The sequence below is a fragment of the Gymnogyps californianus genome, chromosome 1 (genome assembly GCF_018139145.2).
Source record: "Gymnogyps californianus isolate 813 chromosome 1, ASM1813914v2, whole genome shotgun sequence".
NCBI lineage: Eukaryota > Metazoa > Chordata > Aves > Accipitriformes > Cathartidae > Gymnogyps > Gymnogyps californianus.
Genome location: NC_059471.1, coordinates 72,917,524 through 72,938,977, shown reverse-complemented (window position 1 = coordinate 72,938,977; position 21,454 = coordinate 72,917,524). Strand labels below are relative to the sequence as shown.

Below are 21,454 nucleotides of genomic sequence, written 5' to 3'. Positions count from 1 at the left end.
TCTGTAGTGCTAAGCCCTAAGACTATTACCTTTGGGGAAAAACATATCTGGAGGCAGTTGTCAGCATCTCAGTAATATCTTAGATGGCAATCCAAGAGGAAGGAAATAGAGAAATTGCAAATATATAAAAAGCATGGGTTACAAATGTAGTCATATATAGAGAGAGCAATTTCAAAATCAGTGTTATAATTACCTGGGACGCTATTTTCAACTTTGATCACCAAAACATTAAATTTGGAACAGAGAAGGTCAGTAGAGAGGCAGTGAGCACACAATCATAACAAAGGTTCCATAAAAGATAATGAAAAGATAATTAATTTGCTAATTAGGGAGTGTGTTGTTGGCAATATATAGATCACATGCAGTCTTTTTCACAGTCAAGGATCGCTGCTAAAGCTTGACTTCATGTACAGATTTGTTATGGAATATTGCTGAGAACAAGGTTTGAGAGGAGATACGTTTACTTTGCTGGATCACTTAGTTGCAACAGAAAGGGTGAGAGGAGAAGGCATGTAAAAACTCACATTCAGACACAAGTCAGCTAAAATTAACTTGAGTTAGAAAACTTCACTTACATTTGTTTTTCTCCAGCTGTTCTCACTGCTGTAAAGTAAAAATGGGGCAGACCCTTATGGCAGCTCAGTTAGAGGATGGTCACAGGATATGACTTAAACCTGTTACAAAACTGCTGATGATAATACTAAATATTTTAACTGGAAATAGCAGGTGGTTAGTTCCTTAAATACTAAAACCTTTAAAAGAATGACTGGGGAATTACTGCTGTAAGTATGGAAATCTGAAATGTGTTATATTGTTAAATTGTCAACTTTTGCTGATAATTTTTGTGCTATGAATAACCTCTGCAATCCAGAGTCTGTGAACTTGAGGCTGTGGACCTCATTTTGAGGAGCTGTGGCGTGGAACAGCATTTGTATCAGCAGTTAAATTTCTTTTAGGCAAGTTCGCTTCTTGAGCATGCACTGCAGCCGATAAAAGTAGGAGATGTTGCACTAAGCTTGAATCCTTTCATCATATTTTCAATGCCGTTGTTTTTTTAACAGGATGGATTTTACTTTTGAAGCTTTTTCACTGTCTTCAGATTGGTTGGAAGTCAATCTCAGTAGCATGACATAAGCTTAATCTTTCCTGTATTAGATGTGCTCAAAGAATGGCTTGGGGCTCTGCGAAAATCAATAGGTTGTCTGTCTTTGCATCATTTAGCTTGTATTTTTAATTTAATGACTGCTTGGAATGAATGTTAGTGTAGGCAATCTCATTTCAAAATACTTTAACATGTAACTGTCTTTAAAATGATACGCTTCCTTCTTTCTGCAGAGATAGTTGTTCTCACGTGGTTGGTGAATACAGTGTTTAGATCTCTAGAGATGCTATTGAACAGATTCAGTTTTAGTTCTGAATTATATGTCAGTTCAGAAGAATCTGCTTAAACTAGAACATCTTTTCAGGGTCTGATCATGTGGTAATCCTACTCTAAATCATCACTTGATGTGAAAGCATCTGTGGGTTCTGTTTGAGAAGTAGCATAGAAAGCTATAAATAATGTTTTCTCCTTCTCTTTTCTAAAGAGAAAGGAAGATTTCAAATAACAAATGGACCACCAAGTGACTTACTTCGTATCAGGGGTTTGCGAGGGAGGGGGAACAGACAGGTATTTGGAGTCCATGCAGATGTGTGTAAACCAGCTTGTTCATCTGAATAACATGTTGATGAATATACTTAAGTTGTTTATCTCAGTGAGGCCTAATGTGCAAAGAAATAACCCACATGCCCAACTATGTGTATAATTTAGAAGGCAGCATAAATTTCTGAGCACGTATTGTGGTTTTTTGGGAGGATATTCCGGCATCAGTTTAGTATAAAAACAGTTGCAGAAAGCATTAAAAATAGAAATAAGAAATCTTATATTCCCATTAACATACAACAAAACAAATTATTGAATCTTTTCTTCAAGATCTGTTTTTAAGGGAGAAAGAGTGTGCGAAGTCCATATGCATGTGCTATGTTTGAAAAAAGAGGTTGATACAGTTTAGTTTGTGTATAGTTTAATGACTTAAACGTTAACCATGCAGATTTACCAGAAGACTATATTGTCACACAGTCTTATTCATTAAGTCTTTTAAAGTTTAAACATCTTACTCATTGATTTAGTTGCTCTTGTTTAGACGATACAATACTGTTAACTACCAAATGTAGTTAATTGGCTGCAAAACAGTTTTACCATTGAGCATGTTCTCTGATCGACATCCATGAATAAAATATTTTACAAAATCAGTGAATGAAATCGTGATTCTTCATACTAACAAAATTATAAATTATCTGTCTTGAGTTTACCCCGCACTGACAGTTTTTTCCAGTGTTAATGATGATACGATACACAGATTTCTTGAGCAGAGCAAGTTAGAAGTATTTTGTCTTTTTAATTTTTATCTTAATAAAATTAATACTTTATCTTTTTATAGATGTGACTTTTCTAACAGAAGACAAGATATATGAAATTCTTGAACTATGTCGAGAGAAAGAGGATTATTCCCCTTTAATCCGGGTGATTGGGAGAGTATTTTCTAGTGCTGAAGCATTGGTACAGAGTTTCCGAAAAGCCAAGCAGCACACCAAGGAGGAGCTCAAGTCTCTTCAAGGAAAGGATGAAGACAAAGATGAAGATGAAAAGGAAAAAGCTGCCTGTTCAGCTGCTGCTATGGAAGAAGATTCAGGCGCATCATCATCTTCGTCGTCAAGAATAGGTGATAACACACAGGGAGATAATAACCTCCAAAAACTAGGCCCGGATGAAGTGTCTGTAGATATTGAAGCAGTCAGACGGGTCTATGATAGATTACTTTCTAATGAAAAAATAGAAACTGCCTTTTTAAATGCACTTGTGTACTTGTCACCTAATGTGGAATGTGACTTGACTTACCATAATGTGTACTCTCGGGATCCTAACTATCTGAATTTGTTTATTATCGTTATGGAGAATGGCAATCTTCATAGCCCAGAATATCTGGAAATGGCTCTACCATTGTTTTGCAAAGCAATGAGCAAACTACCCCTTGCAGCTCAAGCAAAACTGGTCAGATTGTGGTCTAAGTACAGAGCAGACCAAATTCGGAGAATGATGGAAACATTTCAGCAGCTTATTACTTACAAAGTCATAAGCAATGAGTTCAATAGTCGTAACCTAGTGAATGATGATGATGCTGTTGTTGCTGCTTCAAAGTGCTTGAAAATGGTTTACTATGCAAATGTAGTAGGAGGGGATGTGGATACAGATCATAATGAAGAGGAAGATGAAGAACCCATCCCAGAATCAAGTGAACTAACTCTTCAAGAGCTGTTGGGTGAGGAAAGACGAAATAAAAAAGGTCCTCGAGTGGACCCACTGGAAACTGAACTTGGTGTTAAAACTATAGATTGCAGAAAACCACTTATCCCTTTTGAAGAATTTATTAATGAACCACTGAATGATGTTCTAGAAATGGACAAAGACTACACTTTCTTCAAAGTAGAAACAGAAAATAAATTCTCTTTTATGACCTGTCCCTTCATATTGAATGCTGTTACCAAGAACCTGGGATTGTATTATGACAATAGAATCCGGATGTACAGTGAAAGACGCATAACTGTGCTCTACAGCTTAGTTCAAGGACAGCAGCTCAACCCCTATTTGCGACTTAAAGTGAGACGTGATCACATCATAGATGATGCGCTCGTCCGGGTAAGTGACGCAGCAACATGGAACTTAGGTTTGTTGGTTCTGACTAGTGCAAACTACGTGGGCTTTGACTAACTGAAAAGGACTGCGTGTGAGTGCAGTGTTTTATGTACTAGATTTCCTCTAGAACGAAACTCAAATAGCTTTACCATATTAAGTTTGAATTCTAAGCGTGCTGCTGAAGACTTGTATGTTCAGCAGAACCACTTCTACTCAGAGTGGCTGCAGACTTAGATGTTTTGAAGTGTCAAATAGTTCTTATTCCCCATTAACAGATTCTGCACTGTTACAGCTCTTAATGGTGAGAGTGACCAACTTGTTTCAGTACTTTTTCTTTGTCCTCTGGACTGTCTTGGATCACCTTCTGATAGCAGGGTTTTTCAGATGGAAGTTGGAATTAAAACCTTTCAGTTGTGTACTCTTCTTGTGGACTTCTGAACTTCTAGATAAAAGGTGTGCGGAGTGCCTGCACGATAAGTAGAACTTCTCACTTCTCTCTAAGCGTTGTTGCAATTTGGTGCAAAAGTGAGAAAGGAGAAGACAGACCTGTTAGTACCTGAGAACTGTGAGAACAGCATGTTTCTGAACATGCTGGCTTCTTAAAGTAAAACTTAAAGCCATTTGTTCACACATTTTTGGAAGATGGGAATTATACAGGATACAAACTACAAGGAGTATTTCACAGTAAACTATTTTCCATAAATATGTCCTTTAATTTTAGGACTCTTCCTCCCTTTACTTTTTGCTTAAAGCTGTTATTTTTCAGAAGCTCATTTTTCTGTGTTCTGTTATTAAAGCACAACAGTGTTTGCAAAATTTTAAATTTAACCATGGCTTTAAAGCTTGTTGCTGAAGAGCCAGACAGGTATTTGGAGAGACTCTGGGGAAAGTACCTGGTTTTGCCTCTCAATCCAGCTGTTACTTCCAGTTAAATTTGATGACTTTAACTGCTACTGAAGGTCAATTGTGAGAGCCCTAAATGAGCTCCCACCTTGATTTTTCTGTGTACCTATGAATTTCCAGATGGGTTAGCTGCTTCATGGGAATTGCTGATGATATGACTTAGCAGGGAAAACCTTTTGTCTCCAGTACCAATAGGAAAAATAAAATTGCAATGCAGAAATGGCTTCTGTCTGTAACCCCAATTTTATATTGGGCAAATGAGAAATATACTGTTTCAAGATTAAAGCCTACTGTGTACCAGTTTTCTAATTAAAGAATATTCTTTGTAATTTCACTACGTATCAGACTACAGTTGTATCCAGTTATGTTTTGTCTCATTAATGCAATGGAGTTAATTTCCTTGACTGTTCAGCTTTGGGATACATAAATACTGGAAAAAAGGGAGGGACAGTGCTGTCTCTTTAGGAGAGGATGGGCTAAAAGAGCATGAGAGCTAGTTTTAGGGACATGTTCATTTTAATGTCAGTTCCAACAGAGAGGAAGCAGACCTTCCTCCTCATACTGATGTTGGGAAGGAAAATCTGTAAATATGAGAAAAGGCATTCTTCCACGTATTGCTTGTTGTGGAAGGAAGTTGAAATCTTGGAGGGCAAAAAAATGTTTAGTGTTGCTTAGAAAGCTTATGGGCAACGTCAAGTTGATGCAGCTGCTATATCACAATGGAGCCACAGCAGTCACCGCTGTGCACACTCTTGGTCTGTTGGAAATTTAGGTAATTTAAGTCAGATTAAGCTCAAACATACTAATTTAAATTGTGATGTGCTTGCAGCAGCCCTTGTACAGCCTAGCAGTTTACAAGTACATGCCTGGGCAGTTGCCATGGATCCTCTTATGGCTGTTAATTTAAGCTGTCAGAACATGCTAAATTATGGTGATCTGACTCTGTCAAAGCCCCAAGGAGAGTAAGAATTTTAAACTGTTTATTCTGGGACAGAAAATAAAGGCAAAAGATAAAATTGTTCTCAATTCAAGTAGTCTGAGTTGAACTGCAGTGTTAGTCCACAGGCATTTCTCAAAAGTGGAAAACAGATTATATTCAGTAAAATGGAGATGAATGAAGATTTACTATCCTAGCTGGAGGAAGGGAGTATGTGCCATTTCAAACAGATGCAACAAGGTAGCTGTTGTGAGATCATGTGGACTTAGAGAAAACTGTGTTGATAAATGTATGTAGTGGGTACAGAAGTCACCTTTTAACTATTGATGTGTTTTAACTGATGGTATGAAGTATCAGTGCTCAAGGAAGAGATTTTAAATATTCCTGAGGAAGTGTTAGGAGTTAAGGAGCGAATGGAACAATACAATGTCTCTGTTTACTATGGTGTGTCTATGTCTGTCTTTTTCATTTGTTTCTTCTCATTTTAATATCAAAAAGGATGCAATAGAAATACATTCGGAGAGTTCAGAGTCTCTTTAGAGAGACTGTAAATTCCTCTTAATGGTAAAAAAGATGATGGAGAGGAGACAAAAGATGGTATGGAGAAGTTGAATGGGAAGTATTGGTTTTCTCAACTGGTAGCACCCAGTCATATTATCAGGAAGCAGGCTTAACGTAAGCAAAAGGACATATTTTTTCCACACTGTGTACCTTAAAATAATGGATGTCTTTGCCCAGAACTTGTAGCTCTTCATGAAAGAAAGATCCATCAAAAGGTAGTGGGCATTACAGGCATTTTGATGTGACCCACACACAAACCTCAGGAAGTCTCTAAGCTCCAAGTCTGCTGGTAGCTGGAAAAGTATTGTAGGGAAAATACTGTTCCACACTGTCGTCTTGCAGTTTCTTCAGCGAGTGCCTGATCTGTTTAAGAATTGCATGCTGTTGTTACAGGTACTTCCTGTAACAGGTTAAGAAGTGATTTTAGTAATTTTCACAATTTGTTTCCACTTCCTAATTCATGTGAAGTAGGTCTGGAGGAAGATCTTCAGTCTTATATCCTAATCCTTAAAGTAACTTGCTCTGTCTCTGATTCTAGTCAAAGATGGGTACCATGTGCTTCTGTAGCAGCACTGACAGCATCAAAGCTAAGTGAAAGCAACGTTGTATGAGTTTGCATCAGTGATGATTGCAGTTTTGGGTGCAGTATTGAACTTGAAGGGTCTCACTGAAAACTATCAGAAAGATCTTGCCAAGATAATAGTCTTCAGTAGTAAAAGCATATTCTTAGATCTGTTCAGTGGCAAAATGTTTCCAAACATGCTTAAATTACAGGTAAGTAATTATGATTACTGATATTTTTACCCCTGAATTGCATTTTTTACTTCTGGAGCTTGAATACTTACAGACTTGTTTGAATTGTAAGTAATTACACACTCATGTTGCTAGACCTGTGTCTTTACAGAACAATCAGTGCAGACTTTTTTGATGATATATGGAATACCTATGATAACTTCCTGATAAAAGCATTTTCAGAAATATTGATTAGAATGAGGTTGAGATGATCTTATTCGTATTTTCCTTATTGATGTTGGATATTTTTCAAGCAAATATATCAATCAGCCTTCATAATTTCTTCTTGCAAACGGACTAAGTACTGGTCTTTCTCTGCTAATTAGTCGAGCTAATTAAGTTATCACCAACCTGTTTTTTCTCTTACCAATACTTAATATTTAAACTTTTAGAATTCAGTATGTACATCTTCTCACTTTTTGGACTTCATTAAAACAAATATGAGCACTGGTAAGTGATCTTTTTATTATTGTTACTGTAGGATTTTTTCTTTTATTGAGAATTTGAAGCAGTACCTTTTGAATACCTTTGAAGCAATAACTTGTTTAAAGTTGCTTATTAAGAGAATTGTAGTTCACCCTGGAACACATAACATCTAAGCAAAAATTTTATTTACAGATTCATTGTTCAATTTCTTTGCATGTATGAAACTTGCATCAGAAACTTATTTTTCATTTTTTTATTGAAATGGACTTAATGAAACATGCTTTCTTTGTATTATTGTATACTTATTTGTATGTATGTTAGTCTGAAAAGTCAGCGGGGGGCAGCCGGGAATGTTGGAATTGGTAAAGTGCTAGTCCCCCCTTTTATTAAGGAACCCTTACATTTGGGAGTTGGTAGCTCAGTTTGCAGTTCTTGAAAGCAGTTAACATGCTTTTTTGTGTCTAAAAGGTTTAAGAGGTTAGCTGTACTCCTGCTTAGTCATGTTATGTGGATGTGGTAGTAGATGAAAGGAAGTTTATCCTTAAATCCCCTCTTCTGCCTTTTCATCCCCCAACAGCTATTTCTTTCATCCTCTTCCTCTGAGTTTACTCTGCTCCCCTCCCCCCCACGTCCCAGATTGTGTGTGGATTTATTCTCAGGTAGCAGTAATTCAAAGGGTGTGAGTTATGACACGCAAGTTCTGCAAGTGAAAATGTGGTGGATTCCTTCAGCAGAGTCTGGCTGGTACTTGCTCGCACATTAGAAACTCACTTTGACAAATTTCACATTGAATGTAGACAGCTGGCAGGCAGTAAGCCTCTCTTGCCTGTAAATGACTCTGCTGCATATATTGATGAGCAAAAACTCCTATGTGACAACTGAAGCCAGTAGGCAGATTCTCTCGTAGTATATTAGCAAAAAAGTACTTCAGGAGCTTTGAGGTTCTTTTAGACTAGATCAATGTTTATGTGTGTTCAGTTGAAAATCTTGGCACTAGTATGCCTTGGTTGCATGCAGAATATGCGTGACTGTGTTGATGTATGCAAGCTCCACTGGCAAGCATATGCGTGAACTGTAAAGTACAGCTTGAGAGGATGCTTCTTAGTCACTTTTAAGTATTACTTCACATGCCGTTTTGCAGAAAAAGGTAATGACCAACTTATGATGTGTTGCTGGTACTTTCAAACTTGAATTAGTTGTGTTCATGTCATTTTTGCCTTCTAGTGTGGAAAGTATTCCTACCACTGCCTTAAAGAGAACTTTTATGTTACATTGCTAGAACGTGAGGGGGTGTTTGATCGTTTTTAACGGAATAGAGATTAGTTCAGTTACTATCAATTTGAAGAAGGTAGCCAAACTCTGGTGTTACATTAAGCTTTTAAATGTTGTCACATTTCTGTCATCCAATGGAAGATTCCTGTCTTTCAGGAAAGCACAATGTTGTTCTGTAAGCAAAGTAAATCATACAATCTCTTACGCTGTGGCACAATATTGTGTTTCAGCCAACAAAATACAGATATTCTTTATAATATTGTGTCTCAGCTTTCAGCTTTTCAATTCACAGATACTCAATTTTTGATGATGCTGCTTCAGACATGCTACACACATGCTTTTTGGGAAGTCCCTGGAAGATGTAGTGACGACTTCATCTGCTTGGCCAGTCAAACTATCACGACAGAAAACATACTAGCTTCTAAAACTTTGGGAATACACACACGGATTGGATTTTTCCAGCAGCATCTGTGTTGACATGACTGAGGCAGCTCTAATTATTTTAAAAAAACAAACAACTTTAAACTGAAGTTCATACTTCCTTGCTATAGAAACACGGCTGCAGTTCTGCTAAAATTCAGTGCCTCTCTCCTATCGTGACTAATGCTGTGTTTTCCACTGACTTCCGGTTTTCTTGTGAAGCATCAGTGTTGAGACATGGATGTTCAAAGGAGCCGCTAAACCCACAACCTTCAGTTGAGCAGCTTAGCAACATTGTCCTGGTTATAGAATCTACTTCAAGGAACATTAGACTTTGACTCAAAATACTGGCTTTTTGGTAATCCTTTATCTGACTCCCTCGCAGACATCCAGCACACCGTTCCCATCTGCCCAGCTGGCATTGCTCAACTAAGAGTGTTTCCTTCCCCTTTTTTTGATACTGCTTTTCTTTTACATCACTCATTGCAGTCTAGTTCTCAGCCAAAAAATCATTTTGAAATAATTTTTTTAATTGCTTTATACATATAAATATGAGCGCTCTCCTTAGTATAAGTGTATTTCTATGATGCAAGAGAGCCTTTACACTATGGCAAAGGGTTGCTGTCCCAAAAGAAGTGCAGAGACAATGCTTGCTTTCTCAGAAGTCATCAAAATTGATAAAACTTGCGAAACAGTAAATTGCTGGTGGTAAATACTACAAAGCCAACAAAGTCATGACTGGGGGGCAAAAAACAAAGCATTATTAGTGCCAGTTGTAAGTGGAAGGGATTCAAATAGGAGAACTTCTGTCTGTCCAGCTTGAATGTATAACCTCTACTTACGGTCTTAAAATAAATACTACTTCTCTGTTTTTAAGAAGTCTCAGTTGTATTTGGAACATGGCTGAAGCGCTGTTGTCCTCCTATTCAGGAACAAAAATTTTTTCACATCTGTAAGATGCATAATTTTAAGATTTACATGAAAGGCAAGGTGCAAAACTAGACTGTTATGGAAAGCATGTGATGAGAATACCAATGGGGGGGAACTGCAACATGTTTTTGCTGCAGAAGTATTGTTGATAAAATACAGTGAATTTCAAAGAATAAATGTTATTTGGTCTCCTTTAGGGGCAAAAAAGTTCATTGCAAATGGTATGCAATAGAATACCAAATGCTTTAGGTAGTACATAACTAAGTTTTCCAGATAATCTTGTAATTTAGTATATATCTCAATCAGCTAATCTGACTTGCTCTCATTATTGGGGTCTTCATGGCTTGCCTCCATTTTTTTAACTGAGCTTTATATGCTATGGAGCTACACTCTCTCTCTTCCTGATACTAGTTTTCAATACCGGTTAGTGCAATTCTTTCTCCATGTGCTCCTCTTGCATGAGGAGCTTCAAAGTCTTCAGACCCGTTATGCTAACCACCTTAGCTCTGTCACCCATCTGCCTCTGCCGTGCTGCTTGAAACATGGCTGGCTGACTTCGCAGTTACCAGGAAAAAATGTATCTTACTGGTGGTGTCATTTTATGAGTTGATAGTGTCATTTTTGCTGCCTTTATCCTCTCTGTTCTGTTCCTGTTTTCCTTTACATTTCCATAGTAAAAATCTGGGACATAAAGAATGTGTTGGCATGTGTGTGTGGATAAGGTAGGGTAGTGAAATAAAAGAAATGGTTCAGCATGTTAAGGACACCTGCTGGTAAGTACAGTTTGCGCTAGCCCGGATTAGAGGCAAATCTCACCAGTAATATGGTCTCGGTAGAGGAATGTACAGGTCCATCTGTGCCTTACTTTACTGCTGTTGAGTTTTCTTTGCCCCGTAGGTATGTTTAATGTAATCATGCTGCACAGGTTTAACCAATATGTTTATGCTTTTAAGCAGCATATTTCTTATCAGCTGCAAAATATTCTTGCATAACTTTTGATTTACTGAAAGGATACATTTTTATTGGAAGAAAGTGAAAGACCTGTAATGGCCTTTATATGGACATGAAAACCTTTCCTATGAAACATCACAACTTCTATTTGACCTTAACTGAATTTTCACTTTCCTGGAAGCAATGCGGTAGATCTGTTTAAAGTCACTGAAGAAATAAGAGCAAGAGATTTGTGAGACTTCTTCATTAAGGTCAAGAGGAAAGGGGATCAATTTGACTGTAATATTAGTGTCTTTTTATTTCTGGGATTTTTTTTCCCCCCCCAACTCTTTGTTTGTGAGATGCAACTACTAGTCAGTGGATTGTCTTCTGTCTTCCGCTGTAAACTATCACATGAAGGTTCTGAAAACATATCTGTGTAATCCCTTCACAAAGCCATTTGTTGTCAAACATGTAGATCAGATTGCAGTCTCTTTTCATTGTCAGATGAATTTAATTATCCCAGTAATACATCTTGTTTTCATACTGTTTTCTGTGAATTTTGTGCAACACAATGCTAACTTATTTTAAATAAGTGCTTAAAAGAATAGAAACGGAGAAGGCAACAGACTTAATTGGCTAACAGATCAGATCTGTGGGAATTTTCTTGCTGCATTAATCCCCGAATTCTAATACGTGCTTAGAGTGATTTAGCATTATTATTGGTTTCTAATATTTTACTGATGTGATTTATACTTGCTTTCTTAGGTTTGGAGGGTAGTTTTGATTTCATTATTTGATACTCAATTGACTCTTCTAGTAAACAGATTTACTAATGAAATACTTCTATCTGTTCACTCAATAGCTAGAGATGATTGCCATGGAAAATCCTGCAGACTTGAAGAAACAATTGTATGTTGAATTTGAAGGAGAGCAAGGGGTAGATGAAGGAGGTGTTTCCAAAGAATTTTTTCAACTGGTTGTGGAAGAAATCTTCAATCCAGATATTGGTATGTATTCTAATAATTTACTAATTTATCAGATTTTTCCCACGAAAGGTTGGACCAGATGATCTTTCAAGGTCCCTTCCAACCTGGGCTGTTTTATGTTTATGCAGTGCCTTTCTATATCTGCTGCTGCTTCTATCTGAAGCTCTCCAGATTTCTTGGTGATCATGAGAGTACTTGACCCATTGAGGCTCACTATGTCATCATCAGTCATCCTCCTAAGGAGGAATGATGAAAGGAATAACTGTGTATAGTTAGTGAAAGCTACCATTGCTTGTTGAGATATAAATCAGTAGTATAGGGTTTCTTTGCAGGGTTCCTTTGTTTGTTCTCTCACCTTTCTCCTCGCTTTGCTTTGTGATTAGCTTCTAGAATTAGTAATCAAACCAAAGAGGAAGAGCTTCTGCAATAAAACCAGAGTAGGACTATGGTGAGTTTTTTAGTTATTTCCTCCCCTTCCTCCAGCTTAAAAAATCTGATAGACTCAGTTTCTGATAGTTCTTGTAATGATTTCATCTAAAAGGGGTACAGATCCAAAGTGTGGCAGTAATGTCAAATTTGATTGTAGTTAGTTAAGAACTAGGAGTAATTTGATATATCGGAGCCAAAGTTTTATATTTGTGTTTTAACAGTCACATTTCCATCTTACTCTTTTTTTTTTTCCCTTGCTCCCTGCACCAGTCTTTTATGCTTCTGTGTTTATACATGCAAGGGCATGCTGCTTTTAATATGCAGCTTGTCTGCTGCTCTCAAAAGATTAAAATGTTTTAAAATGTTATGAATACTTTGTGTTAGAATACAAATGATACCTACCAGGTTCCTATACTAATTTCATAGTTTATGTGAAATATGATGTCACATTGTAGTTCCTGTAATGGCTTCCATTAAAGAAGCTCAACAGCTTATGGCCATTAGTTACTTTGGGTTCATTGAACGGTTTTAAAAAAAAAAAGCCCTTGTTCTTGGGTTTGTAGCTTAGAAAATTGATGAAGAAACACGGAAATTCATTTTGCCTGGGTTAAAGAGGAAGCCCCCAGAATCGGTAACAGAATCTGAACTTTGGCACTTGCCCTTCACCGTATACAAGCCAGTTCTTGTAACAAGTGATACAGATCCAGGGACAAGTCTTACTCACTCTGAAAACTGCTACTAACTTGGAGAGATTTGGAATCTGAATTAGCAAGGTTACTTGGAATAAATTAGAGTATGCCAAAATAAGGAAGTCTTAGTACTTTGACTGACAAAGTTGTATTTCCAATGTGAAATACATTTTTGACCTGAGTTTATCTAAACAGAAGTTGTGTGGGGTGCCTATATTGAAATTGGAGGTGCCTATTTAGTAATTGAAGTGTGATTCAGCTAAGATCCAGCCAGTGTATATACATTCCCTATGTGTAAAGATAAGTAATAGATCAGATCTGCATGCATGTTTTAAATTTTACTTCTGTATTCAAAATACAAAAAAGTATGTACACTTTTTGTATTCATATCAACTTTGGGGAAAAAAAGGCATTTATTGGCTTTTGGCATAAATGTGTAAAAGCAGAAAATGTAGCTTGCATTCACAGTCGTCTTTTCTTTTGCACCTATTAATATGCACTGCAGTATAACAGTTTACACACCATATATACCAAGTGTGACTTTTGTTGATTTGTAAACACTTTATTTACCAGAGACAATGAAGGAAATCCTTTAATTGGAATTTTAAATGTCTCTCCTCTGATAGATATGTGTGGAGTGATATTTATTGCTGTAACAGTTTCTTTGCCATTACATTTCAAGTGTTTTCATGTTAAACTACCTTAAAGTTTTACTCAAAGGAGGTGATAACTCGGACAAAATATTAGATTTATGACCAACAGTCACCAAAGGGAAGGAGGAATAACTTTATATAATATTCCTAGCAACACTATAAAATTGTTTTCCCCTATTGTAGCTTCCGGTTTCTTCTGGTGTTTTATGATGATTTTAATGTACTATAGTCTTAATTTTGATCACTGAATAAAATACTGTATTTCACATTAAAGTGTTTCCAGATGTGGATCTGGGTAAACTGTTAGTCCTTCTTTATTAGACATTTGTTGGAGTTGTTTTGACTGTTTAACTGTTCCATCATCTTCCAGAAGGTACAAGTTATTGCTTTTATTGTGCCAGTAATCCAGAAGTTACTCCAGTCAATTCAGAAAATGGAATGCAAGCTTCTATTTAATGTTTCTCCTATACATGCTTGTGTTGCTTATCCATTTCTGATTTCCAGTTGCCTTACCTCATGTGTTAGTCTGTTATTTGTGTGCTCCCCTAATAGCTGACCCTGTCCTAGTACCTTACTGAGATAAATAATCTTCAATTTGGGGAATAGCCAGAGTCTCTGAATGAGTTTGCAGTTCATTTCCTTACATTGAATGAGAATTCAGGCTTTATCTCTTCGCTGAAGGTGACATCTCATTTAAGAGCTGACAGGATAAATCCTTGTGGAAAATGTAGTTCATGTTCTTCACCACATGCATCTAACTCCTGGTGTGTTGGGAGGATGGAGCCTGGGCACTCTTCCTTAGGTTCTGCCTGGAAATCATGAGGCATAGCTGTACAAGCAACAGGTCACTGGGACTATACTTGTCCAGGGTGTTCTCTCTCTCTCCCCTTAAGTCTATGGGTTTTGCATTTATCTTGCTTTGGTATCGAGTCAGGTAAGCAATGGCTTTTACTGTGGGACTCATTTAAATAGTTTATAGCCTGTACACAAACCCTGGTTTCATAAACAAGAGCTAATTTAGTGGCTTGCTACAGCCAAAAGGGTAAGGGACTCTTTGCCCTTCTCTTGTCTGTACAGTCCTATCCACTCCCTCCAGCTCCTGGCGTGTGCCAGTTCAGCTGTTTGTTGAAGCCTTTTGTGAAGGTACTCAGCTTGTGAACTTGGCAGGAAATTGATCACCTGAAATAGTGAGCTGAATCAGATGCGGGGATAGGGAAACAAAGCAAAACCTCTCCCTTTCAGCAGTGACAAGCTGTTAAAATTGCAACCCCTCCTGTGAAACAACAGTCCCATGTTACATTTCCCCCTCAAGTTAGGATGTATGTGTGTCCTGGTTTTGGCTGGGATAGAGTTAATTTTCTTCTTAGTAGCTGGCACAGTGCTGGGGTTTGGATTTAGTGTGAGAATACTGTTGATAACACGCTGATGTTTTAGCTGTTGCTAAGTAGCGCTTATCCTAAGCCAAGGACTTTTGCAGTTTCCCATGCTCTGCCAGCAAGCAGGTGTGCAAGAAGCTGGGAGGGAGCAGAGCCGGGGCAGCTGACCCGAACTAGCCAAAGGGGTATTCCATACCATGGAACGTCATGCCCAGTATATAAACAGGGGGGAGTTGGCCGGGAGGGGCGGATCACTGAAACTGTTCTTATCTCAACGCATGAGTTTTACCTTCCCCCCGCCATCCCACTGGGAGGGGGAGGGGGAAGCGGCTGTGTGATGCTTAGTTGCTGGCTGGGGTTAAACCATGACAATGTGATAGCTGCAGCAACAGTGGACCTTGTCCAGTACCTTTAAACAAACAAACAAAAACATCTGTTGGGCATCTAACTCTAAGATGATGTGTGATGGTTAATCCCTGCTCCATCATCATAGCTTCCAGTTCAGTAATAGGGCTGCATCTAGTCCTGTTCCTTTGCTGGAAGTGGCCTGGAAAAGCCTGTGAGGAAAGGCTATCACTTTATAGCAATTTGAGTTCTTCAGGATTATTTCATCCATGTAGTTTTTGGTTGTGTTCTTTTCTTGTGCTGTTACATTTATCAAAGTTACAATCTATGTTGACAATGTGCTGCTGCTTCCTCAGTAATGGAAGGGGATGAAAGGTTGTGTACGTACAGCTTCAGTGGGCAGTGCAGGATGTTGTATCGCAGGTCTCCTGCATACTTTTCGTGGTAATGTGAGTAACGGTATTTTGAGCAGCTCCAACTACCCTAAGGTAAGCAGCTTCTCTTTGCCATTAAATTCAGTATAATGTTAAGTTAACCATGTTTTAGAGGCATTCTAATGCAAATGGGTTTATAATGGTATGTTTTATATGTCATTTTTATTGAAATGTAACCATAATTGTTCAACATCATTTTTTTTACAGGGATGTTCACATATGATGAATCTACAAAACTGTTTTGGTTTAATCCGTCCTCTTTTGAAACTGAGGGTCAGTTTACACTGATTGGCATAGTACTGGGTCTGGCTATTTACAATAACTGTATACTGGATGTACATTTTCCCATGGTTGTCTACAGGAAGCTAATGGGCAAAAAAGGAACTTTCCGTGATCTGGCAGACTCTCATCCTGTAAGTTCATTATGTTCTTTGAGTTTATTAATGCATTTTCCATGCAATAACTTAATCTAGATTTAAATTAAACACAAGATCGCTGCCAGAAGTGGAAGTGAAATAACCAGTGACTTGTGTGAAGAGTCTGTATTTGTTAAAATAATTTCATAAGCAATAAAACCTCTTAGTACATCTGGTTTGGAGGAGGCAGAATTGTCAAGTCAACAAATAGGGCTTGGGTATCAATAAAGGCCTAAATTGCTTCATATCACTAAGCACTATTAAGCATAAACTATTATTAATAGTATCTTCCCAAAGAGACTTCTAAAATTAGGCTGGTTTATATCTATTTGTAGAAGTAGATTTCTACAAAAAATGTGAAAGTAATAGTAGACATGCAAAGGTGTGATGCTTGAGACAGATGAGGCAGTTCATGAATATCCCTACAGTTTGGGAGCAGTCATTAGTGTCCATCTTCCCCCAGCCCTCCCCAGCCAGTGGCTATACAAAAATGCTAAGCCGTGCACATGCTTTAGTAGGTAGAGCATAGAAGCGTACATGCAGGATGTCTTGGCCCTGCTCCATCTTCAATCAAAGATCACCAGTAGCTTTCCCTCATGCTAGCTAATATGAGTTATTAGTATGCTTCATTTAATTTCAAATGGTGGGACACTTCCCTTTTCATAAGCGGTTACGCAAAATCTTCAGCTATTCAAAAAAGATGAGTAAAATGATACTGTTTAAAAAGAACTTGCTTTTTACTTTTGTTTAATCAGAAAATGAGGCATGTGTAATCAAAAAATAGGTTATTTAGTCTGCTTTGGATGGCTGCATACAACAGCATGCCAGCTTTGACCAGTTTCTCTGTAAAATGATGTTGAGAAATACAGTGCTCCCAGTTTCCTGTCATTTTTATTACATACTGAAAACTTTTTATGACAGAAAAAGTGGATTTATTTCTGTGGAACAAGGCAGGCAGGGCATTTCTTAATTTTTCTCCCCTACTTTTATGTTTCTCCTCTGACACCTACATTGACTTCTTTTAAAATAATCCTTTTTAAACTCTTTGTATTCTAATACAACTTAAACGCTTAACTTCAGAGCTTCTCAAACCAAAAATGAAATTTGCAGTAGTCAAGCCTCCCAGTGCTTTTTCTAATGTTGTAGAGCATGGAGGATAGGGTGTTCACCAGCCCTCACCACCAACAGTTCCAAGTCCGGTCATTTTCAATGCAAGATATTTTTAAAGGTGCTGTGGAAGAATCAAAAGGATACAGATAGTGAGAGGATGAGGCTCACATGTAAACTTTCAATAATTAAAACATTGAGGGGAAATTTATTACTTCTACTTCACTATAAAAATATAGTTGCATTCAGTTGTTGCTTTTACCTTCACTTTGCATTCTTGAGTCCTACGCCTCTCTCAGCCAAATAATTGTTCCTTTTCTGCATAGTCTTTGGTTTCCAAGAGTCTTGGGCTTTTCCTAAGGCATAGCAGGGAGGAAGGCTGGTTGTTCCTTTGAATAGAGCAAACTCTTACAGGTAATTTCAGATTCCACTTGGCAAATTCTGACCTAACTTGTGATTTTTTTTTTTTTTTTTTTTTTTTTGGTGCATAAATGTTTTCTTACTTTAATGACTGCCCCATCTGTGTTGCTTCAATGTTACTTCCTAGTTTGTTTTGGGTTTTAATTCAAGATGTAGGAGATAAAAGCCTGCAGCCTGAATTTTATCTGATACAAAATACAGCATTTTCTTTGATTTTTAACACATATATGTTCAACTTACTGGTGTAAGATTCTGGGTGCCAAAAGTAAATACAGTTTCAAAAGAGTTAAGAGGAAGAGGTAATCAATGTATCTTAAGCTACAGGTCTGACCATTGCATTTAGGAAGATTCCTGGGTACTGATAGGTTCTTCTAAGGGAGTTATCACTCATTGCTATGTTTCTTTTTCATCTTTCCTTAGTATCTGCTATTGGTTGTTTTTACAGACACTGAGCTTAATATACTTTTGGACTGTTATGGGAGATCTTAGGTGACTTGTGTCATAGAACGTAACAACCCTTTTTGAGGCAGATGATTTCATGACTCAGTGAAATCTATTGAAACTTATTTATGACAGACATGTATTTCTTATTCTGTTAGGTTCTTTACCAGAGTTTGAGAGACTTACTAGAGTATGAAGGAAGTGTGGAAGATGATATGATGATAACGTTTCAAATATCTCATACGGATCTCTTCGGCAATCCAATGATGCATGATTTAAAGGAAAATGGTGATAAAATTCCTATTACAAATGAAAATAGAAAGGTACACTCAATTTTTTTAACATAATCTGTAATTTTTAGATACTCTATGCAGAATTATGTAGCAGTCTATAAAGGTTTGATCTCACTTATAATTTAAGTTTAAAAGCCTTTTAAAATTGCCATAGCACAGTGTAGTCATAAGCAGAAAAGGCTTCTCTCAAAGAAAGCATCGATACATGCATACATAGCTTCTGGGTGTGGTGTTTGACCTGTTTGAGAAATATTTGAGACTTACTCTATTATTGCTGAGTAGAAGCTGAGCCCAGATAATCTACGTAGAACTATAGAATTAAATGTATTTTGGGGTCTTGTATTTTTGGGAGATGCTTCAAGTGGCATGTGTCGAAGTACTAAGGTTGTTTTGGGGATTGTTTCCTTACAGGAATTTGTCAATCTGTATGCTGACTATATACTCAATAAATCAGTAGAAAAACAGTTCAAGGCCTTTCGGAGAGGATTCCACATGGTGACCAATGAATCTCCTTTGAAATATTTATTTAGACCAGAGGAAATTGAATTACTTATTTGTGGAAGTAGGGTAAGAATCCTGAATGTACACCAGAAAGTGGAGCTTTTTTGATCCTCAGTATGTAATTAGTGGTCGTTTTTTAAAATATCATCTTCTTACAGAATTTAGATTTTCAAGCACTAGAAGAAACTACAGAATATGATGGTGGCTATACAAGAGACTCTCTTATTATTAGGTAATTTTTTCTAACTTCTGAAAGATTAAAAGCACTTTACATGCCTGCTTCTTCATAAGATTTAGTATTTTTCTAGTACGGGAGATGCAAGTGTCATGTATATAATTTCACTTTGCTCAAGTACTGTCATTAGAAAAGAGCAGATAGCGTAAGCATTGTCTTTAGCTTCCAGTGAACTTTGGTAAAGCTTAAAAGGGATTTTTCCCTGGGTTTTTTGTCTTATACCATATAGTTAAATAATCCCCAGTATGAACAGGGCTGTTTCAATAAATTACCACTGCTCTGCTGTTGTCTTAAAAAAAAAAAAAAAAAAAAAATCGCAAACACTGAATTGTTTGAATAGGTTGCATATGTAGAACTTTCTTCTCCAATTAGAAATCAAGTAAATTCAATGTTTTTAATGTTTTTACCTTCTTGTCCCCTTTGACTAGAGAACTCTGAAGACAAGGGTCAGAGAAGTGTGCGTCTTCGGTCCTCTAGACTTTGCCAACTACTTAACTAGTTCCTGCTAGGGTAGAAAACCTTTGACAGCAGCTGCATTTGTTTACTGTGGTGTTTAAGAAGGTGGTAGAAACGGACAGTGTAGTGGAACCAGTATAACTCCTTAGGAAATAGGAATAAATCAGCCAAATTAACATGTAAAAATGATTAAACTGCAGTGTTTTGGTAATATTTCTGATTGCTACTTCTGAATTTCATCGATTGGTAAATACATTACTGTTAGTTTTGGTTTATGAATGCAACTTGTAAAATTCATGTTAAGATTGATTAGTATTACTAAACCTTCAAAGTTCAATTACTTTTGAAAGTCTCATTTATACCAAAGAAAGTTTTCAGTTTACTTACTTTTTGATTTCTTCCTTGATAGGGAATTCTGGGAAATAGTTCACTCATTTACAGATGAACAGAAAAGACTATTCTTACAGTTTACAACAGGCACAGACAGAGCCCCTGTGGGAGGACTTGGAAAGTTAAAGATGATCATAGCCAAAAATGGCCCAGATACAGAGAGGTAAAAAAAAAAAAAAGAAATTAAAAATTGACATTTTGCTTGTTTGTTTATAAATGGAACCAAATTCTGTGCTTTTAATTAATTAACTTAGTTAAATCTGAAAGTTGAATCTTTAAGCAAAGTAGGTTCTCTTTCAATTCATTATTTTGGATTTGTGAAATAGCAATGTATTTCTTTGCATGTACTGCATGTTCCCAGATCTGAATTGGTTTTTTTGTTTTTGTTTTGTTTTCCCCACAGGTTACCTACATCTCACACATGCTTTAATGTACTTTTGCTTCCGGAGTACTCAAGCAAAGAAAAGCTTAAAGAAAGATTATTGAAGGCCATCACATATGCCAAAGGATTTGGCATGCTGTAATAGATATAACAAAAGGGATTAAAAAAATGATGGTGATGATGTCCCTGTCCAAAAAGGCCATAAGATAGTGAGCTACAGTAGTCACCTGTGTTTGTGCCTCCCTTCTTTACTGGGGACATTGGGCTGGAACAGCAGATTTCAGCTGCTTATATGAACAAAATCTTTATTTTTTCTTTTAGCGTGAAAGTGTTACATATTCTTTCACTTGTATGTACAGAGAGGTTTTCCTGAATATTTATTTTAAGGGTTAAATCACTTTTGCTTGTGTTTATTACTGCTTGAAGTTGAGCCTTTTTGAGTATTTACAAGAAAACAAACTGTACTCTCCCAAGGAAAATATTGCCATCATTTGTAGACCATGTAACCTTCAAGTATGTGCTATATTTTTGTCCCTGTATCTAATCAAATCAAGAACTGTACTTTTTGAAGAGTTTGCTTTTGAAACTTGAAGTCTTGGAAAACAGTGTGATGCAATTACTGCTGTTCTAGCCCCCAAAGAGTTTCTGTGCAAAATCTTAAGAATCAATAAAGATGGAAGGGAGAACTTGGAATGTTAAATTGCAGCCTTGAGAACTTTACTTTAGTCACAGCACAACAATTAAAATTCATTTCACTATATGTTGTCTTCACATGTCTTGTAATAAACTGTGTTTTTAATTAGGAAACATTTCTTAGCATATGAAAGGGTAGAAATTTTAGTTTTTTTAAAAAGAAGTTTACTGGGGAAAGTGCATTTTCAACTGAACAGCTTTAGAGTAGGGAGTGAAGTGTTTGGAAAAAAGATAGGAAGTTTTTGCTATATTATAAACAAAGCATGTGGAAGTGCACTTAAAATGAAGTTTTATTCTTAAT

General features: G+C 36.9%; 1 protein-coding gene across 4 annotated transcripts in view; it reads left to right on the top strand.

Annotated features, from left to right (window-relative positions):
* UBE3A (ubiquitin protein ligase E3A) overlaps positions 1-21,220 on the top strand; it is a 55,066-nt gene extending 33,846 nt beyond the window's left edge. For all 4 annotated transcript variants that reach the window (XM_050894955.1, XM_050894963.1, XM_050894939.1 and 1 more), the window contains 8 exons: positions 2,481-3,736; positions 11,770-11,914; positions 16,027-16,232; positions 18,362-18,526; positions 18,908-19,063; positions 19,156-19,229; positions 20,098-20,241; positions 20,482-21,220. In XM_050894955.1, coding sequence (XP_050750912.1) covers positions 2,481-3,736; positions 11,770-11,914; positions 16,027-16,232; positions 18,362-18,526; positions 18,908-19,063; positions 19,156-19,229; positions 20,098-20,241; positions 20,482-20,602 — 2,267 coding nt within the window. In that variant the 3' untranslated portion in view covers positions 20,603-21,220. The remainder of the gene's footprint in view (positions 1-2,480; positions 3,737-11,769; positions 11,915-16,026; positions 16,233-18,361; positions 18,527-18,907; positions 19,064-19,155; positions 19,230-20,097; positions 20,242-20,481) is intronic.
* The last annotated feature ends 234 nt before the right edge of the window (positions 21,221-21,454 follow it).